The sequence below is a fragment of the Phragmites australis genome, chromosome 18, assembly GCF_958298935.1.
Source record: "Phragmites australis chromosome 18, lpPhrAust1.1, whole genome shotgun sequence".
In the NCBI taxonomy this organism is placed as follows: domain Eukaryota; kingdom Viridiplantae; phylum Streptophyta; class Magnoliopsida; order Poales; family Poaceae; genus Phragmites; species Phragmites australis.
The window spans coordinates 10,082,977-10,089,156 of NC_084938.1; the positions used below are offsets into that span (position 1 = coordinate 10,082,977).

Here is a 6,180-nt window from a genome sequence, read left to right on the forward strand (position 1 = left end):
TATCAGTGCGCAACCAGAGGTCCACCTGCCATTGAAAAGCAGGTACAGAAGCACGGCACTGCTACAACCAAATGTAGGCATTCCCCAGTTGGCCTCCCCAGAACCAAAAGAACTCACGGGGACGCACGCACGCACACACGCGGCCACCCCTCCCACCGCATCCGACGTGAACCCACCCCACCAACACCCACACCGCGGACCCGCCCTGCCAGCTGTACAGGTCCACCAACACCGAGCACACGTGAGAACCCGCGATGCCCCTCGACCTAACCCCTCAGGCCAGGGCGCAGGTGGCCCCACATGTCAGTGGACGCAGCCCACGAACACCGTGTGCAGGCGGCGGGCAGCCACTCCGGTCCGTCTCCTCCTCATCACCGTATTCGTTTCGACTTCGCTTCCCCACCTCCTCCGGCCTCCGCCCTTTATAAACTCTGCCCCGCCCCGCTGCGCCTCTCCCTTCCCTGAATTCGTCTCTCTCCTTGTCCAAGAAACCACCACGCCTCGCCCCCTCCTCTCTCATCTGGAGACGCGTCTCCATCTCCGGAGAGAGCGCACCGAGGCGGCGGCGCAGGGCGAGCGCGTGTTGGGTCATCGTGTTCCCCATGGCGGCGGCGGGCGTGGAAAAGGATGAGGATCCAACGGCGGTCCTGGCCGCGAGGATTCTCGTCAGTTTCCGGCATAGGAAACTGCTGGGGCCTCCTGAGTGGGTCCAGCTCCAGCAGGTGCCGGAGGGGTTTCCGAAACGACAGCGGAGTCGGAGGGAAAAGTTGCCGAGCGGCTGGAAGGCGGAGCTGAAGCTGGGGTACGTCGCCACCTTCGCAGGATCCGGCGCGTGCTCCAGCGGGGAGGACGGGGAGCTCTCGCCGCCGCGCGCGAGTGAGAGATCGAGGGCGAGGCCCGCCGCCTTGGATGCGCTGATGGCGGCGCCGACGCGGCGGCCGGGGATACCGCTCTACTACGGAGCGCCGGCCGGATCCGGCCCGTGGACGAGCGCCGCTGACCGCGCGGCGCAGCCACTCGCGGGCGAGAAGGCGGCGGCGCAGGTGTCCGCCGCCGCTTCGCTCAAGGAGTCCATGACTGCCTCGAGCCCGGAGACACCTCTGGACTTCGGTGTCGCCGCCGCCGGATCCAACGCGTCCTCGAGCGGGGACGACGCAAAGCGTCCGCCGCCGAAGCGGAAGGTTCCCGGGGCCCGCAGATCTGCAGGAGGGTCGAGCGGCGACGAGGGGTGCAGCTCGCCGGCCAAGCGCACGCGGGTGGACGACGCGGTTGCCGGCGGCAAGGCTGCTGCGGTCGAGGAGAAGGCAATCTCGGCGGTAAGTCTTTCCCTTTCCAAAATTCGAGGTTTCTTGTGTGCCAATCTTCTTCTGGACTTTATTTCTGTGCGATGTGGCATTTTCTTTACTTAATTTTCTAAAATATGCTAACCTTTTGCTGACTAGAAGATTGATTCTGTATGGCTCAATCTGCGAAAAAAGAGAGTATTTTCTTCGTCTGTTGAATCTGCTCGGTGTCTGTACGCTTGGTGCTGTGGGTTCTCTCCTTCACAGCTTCCCTTTCTTCGGTCATAAAATCCTCGATGATTTCCTGATCTCTCGGTGCGTTTCCCAGTTCCACTTGTTTTCGCAAATCCACAGCGCCTCATCAGTTCGTCCTCCAAGTTCACTTTTTTCGCCATCTTCCGTGTAATTACAATCTTGCTGAGTCGATCTGCAAGTACGTGGAACGAGTTGTTGTAGGAACACGAGAGGGAGAGAAACAGAGGTCGGCCCCTTTCGGTTCCTATTAGTTGGTGGTTTCGTGATTGTGTCGTTCTCTCGTGGTTCGCGGCAAGGAAGAAAAATAAAAGTTTTTTCTTTTCTCCTTTTGCCTGTTTGGGGTGTAGCCGTAGGCGTCAGATTCGTTGCACGGCGCGTGGCGGCCGGAGTCGCTTGGTTGGTTGCACCCCATCTCTATCCGTGGCTCCTGTCCGACCCTACTCTATCCAACCAATCCGTCATAGTTCTGGAGTTTCTGGGAATATTGTGTATTTATTATTTCTAGTTTTTTTTTTAAAGTTCAGCAGCGGGTCAAGTTTGGTTAAAAACTTGTTAATGCATACGACTCGTATTTGGTTTAAAAACAACCTGCCAATATGCGTGTCTGCGTTCGTGCGCAGTGCCGTCGTGTTGTTGCATCCGGCGGGCCTCGGCGTCAGTCAGCTGGATGCGGCGTGTCGCCTGCCATTTTCCTTCTCGATTGCAGGGGTTCGATGGATTTTTTTCCCCTTCCCCGGGGAGGAATTTCCTGGGTTTCGCTGTGCTGTGCGGCCGCCGGTTAATTTTGGTTTCCTCTCCTTTTCCGACCTGCCTGCTCCTTCCTTTTCCCGAGATTCGCTGCTGTTCCCCGCGTGGGCCCCGCCCGGAGCTGCGTTGCAGCAGTTGCGACGCGCGGGCCCACGTGTCATAGGGCTTGCGTTCGTGGTTATTATGGCAAAGGGATCTAAAGATTTACCGGAAAGTACGGAGACGGGAAACTACCTAGAAAAAGGATTTTGTATATATTTCCATGAAGAACAAAAAACGATTTTCGGCTCGGCTCGGCTCGCTTTGCGTGTTACTACTAGCTTGGGCGGTCTGGGCAGTGGGGCCCGCCGGTGGATCCAGCAGCAGCGGTCGGCCATTGGATGCTGCCATGGCGATGGCTGACCGCGCCAGTCGTTTCCGCGGGCTCGTGACCGCTGGTGCATAGCTTCGAGAGGCCAAATAATTAGGCGTCACCGCTCGGTTATTTTTTTCTGCACTATAATTATAAAAAAAATCACCCGCGAGAGGTTTTTGCGTTTGGTGAGCGCTGATGATAGTGTGCGTTAGATAGACGCTAGTTATTGTTGCTCCGTACTACTGCAGCATTGTTCCTTTGAAGAAAATTTTTGCGTTTCTAGGTGACGATGACGCACTAGCTTAGTTTATTCCGCTGTGAAAGAACTTTGTCGTTGTTAATCTTGCTTTTGAGTCACTTCACTCGTCACTCGTGACCTGTCACGTGCTGTCCTAGTCACTGTGTTTCTGCATCATCTGTTGTTCAGTGAAGGAACTGATGAGGCTGAACCTGAGCATTGCAGGGAGCGCCACAGACACTGCCGTAGTGGTTTGTATCAAATACCAGTGCATATGGAGTTCACGGGATGTCTTTAGCCTGCTTGACAGCTAAATTTGCTGCCTTCGTTTTCCTAAAAAAAAAGCATCCAATTTTATATCTTGTCGTCGTGGAAGAGCACCCGAGCTGTTCTGGAAACCATTCTTGTGTTGGATTGGTGTGCTACGTTTTCGATAGTTTGTAGTTACGGCCGGCATAGGTAAATTTTTTGAGAGGGATATACTTTTTTTTAGAAACACGAGTTGTTGTTATAAGCTCATATACTCCCTAGATCAGATAAATGCCGATATTTCTTTTTCCCGCTGCTAGTAATGGTTTTTTATCAATTGTGTAGCCTACTAGCCTGGCATCCTGTTCATGCATGTTTCATGTTTCTCGGTTCTTACTGAAAACCCCTTTGCTTGGTTTTGTGCAGGAATCAAAGATGCAGAGTGAGCCGTCTACAAACGGCGGCCTAAAGTTTGCGTTCGACCTCAACATTCCGTGGACGGAAGATCATTCGGACATCTTTTGATCTTGGCAATAGTTTTGGTAACACGTTCGTGCATGCTCGGGGAAATAAAACCCAACTCTGTACATAGAGGGGCAAGCTAGTAGAAGAGTTGCTGAGGAGAGCAGCCTTCGTTCCTAGATTATGAGGCTTAGGGAGGAGAAGGTATCATTGGATTCGTCAGGTTAATTTAGTTGTCAGCTTTGTTCATTGCACGGTGCTGTTTTGCCGAGCATTAGGCTTGGTCAATGCCCTCTTCTGCTGCCTCTGTTCTTCAGATGGTTTGTGTTAAATTTCACTTCATGTGGAACTGGTACGGTGCAGGAACAATAATACATACGTTAGTTCTTCTGTTTTCTTATCTCATCGGTGTTGATTGTCCCACTAGTTCTGTCATCTGCTTCTGTTCTTCTATTGCAAGATTTACAGCGCACGTTCTGGAATTGATGGTGTGCAATAATTTAACTCATTGTTACAGAATTAAGAGAATCCTCCTGAGATTTTTGGTTCTCTCTTCACTCGAGTTTTATTGCTTCAGAATTAATTATTAATGCCTCTTTGCTCGTTATTTGGTTTTGGTGCTGCCACATCAATGATATCAGCGAAGTGAGGGACTGTTCCCTTTATTGACTTTGCTTGGTTTTGTACTTTCCAAATCCTGGCTGGTCCTGTGTGGCGTGAAATGTTGTTTGCTGCCGTGGCCTAACTGCAGTGGCATTAGTTTGTTAGGTCTAACTCAGTTTTGAAACGATCACAGATCTCATTTATGTTGCGTGCAAGTTAGGTGCCGAGATGGCTCAGAACTTACAGATCATCGGATCCGAACATGCTGTCCATTCATTTGTACAAAGAGAGTTACATTAAGTGGCGGGCTTAGAATTTTAATAATTAGTGTACGTAGTTAAAATAATTGTTCGATGACCAAGATACATTGCATATTTGAACCACAAGAAAGTAGAGGTGAAAGTGGAACAAATGGTTTCCGATCCAATCTGTACGGATATAAATATAGGTACGGTAAGTCTTTTTAGAAATCCATATAAATACGGTTGTGATATGGATAATTTCATACATATATGAAATACATGTATGGCATTATAAAAAGCTAACGGATACAAATTATCTGATTTTTAGATCAGATTATCCACAGTTTACTAGATTCATTGTCTCGGACTCAAACCAATACTATATATGGAATAGAGTATGGATTATATCTATCTATACAATATATATTTTGAATTATGCTACTAGCTATTGCCTGCTATATTATACTCATTTGATGAAATTATGCCTCTTACATGTGTGGAAAAAAATAGAAATAGCTCTTGATTTGTTTTCCTTGTAACTAATCCCTCTGGTATGTATATATTGTTTTATATCTATTTGCCTAAAAGCTAGATCTGTTTGAACTCCTTTAGACTTTTATCGCTTTTGTGACTGTACTCTGAGTGAGGTTTTAACAATACATATGAATCTACACACTCATTAAAGTTTATCCCAGTGAAGATGATGGATGGCTTCGGAATGAAGATAAAACTCACACAATCTTAACGCTAACACACATGATTGCTATCACACTACCTTTTGCTTGCATGGTTATGTGCACGAGTAATATCCGACTATTTTAGTTTGTTTTTTTATCTAACTTCAACTCCGAAACAATCCATATTCAAATCTATATCTGCAATATCCGCTCCCGACTCTGAATCCGAAATCTAACAAAAGAAATAGATACGGATATAGCAAGAGCATTATCAATCCAAATTTGATCTATTTTTACTTTACTGGGAGTTAATTAGGTTTAAGATGGTGAACTGTGACAGTAAAAAAAAATCCAAAAAAATATGAATGATCTGTTGAGTCAGTATACAACATATAATTATTAAATTTTAACAACTACTGTTTTAATATCTATTAGTTATGATATATAGTCATTTTTTTTGCAAAAAATAGATGTATATTTGTACACCTATATTCCAAGGTGTGCCCACCCATGATTGCATTGATATGCATGCGACGGTTTGTCGTATGCAAAGACAGCACGAGAGAAACTGCCGTGCTCTTGGAAAACTCAGACGGTCTGACCCCCACATGCTAAAAGAAAAGAAAATGTATAAACACTTCCATAATAAAACACTTATTTCCGCTCGACGCAGGTGGGCTTGGTCGCGCGCCTGATGACTTTGCCATTCGATCTGCTTCCTTGACAAGGCGTGGTAGCACTACCACGAGGCTGCCAGATAGACATACTTCCGCAAGCCCGGTGTGGGGTAATGGTGCGAGCAGGGTGCCCGTGCTCAATCTGTTGGTCCGCTATGATAGCCGGGTGCATGTCCAGTGAAAACTAGATAAAAGTTAGAAATTTGAAAACTCTGTTCGAAATCATATGTATTTCTCTTTTTTTTTGAAAACTTATCATCTATAGCAGATGCGATGTAACGTCTCCACACAAAATTTGAATAGCAAACTCGATCCCGTTTAAACGATACAAAAATAACAAATCTTGGGTTTAGATGCACAAGAGGACCAAATGCCTTTCCTTTCCTCTGCCA

At 47.8% G+C, this 6,180-nt stretch overlaps 1 protein-coding gene across 1 annotated transcript; it reads left to right on the forward strand.

Moving 5' to 3' along the window:
* The first annotated feature begins 436 nt into the window (after positions 1 to 436).
* Positions 437 to 3,989, forward strand: LOC133898930 (uncharacterized). The gene is made up of 2 exons (XM_062339754.1): positions 437 to 1,316; positions 3,554 to 3,989. The coding sequence occupies exons 1-2, from the start codon at positions 603 to 605 to the stop codon at positions 3,650 to 3,652; spliced, it is 813 nt and encodes a 270-aa protein (XP_062195738.1). The 5' UTR covers positions 437 to 602; the 3' UTR covers positions 3,653 to 3,989.
* Positions 3,990 to 6,180: the final 2,191 nt, after the last annotated feature.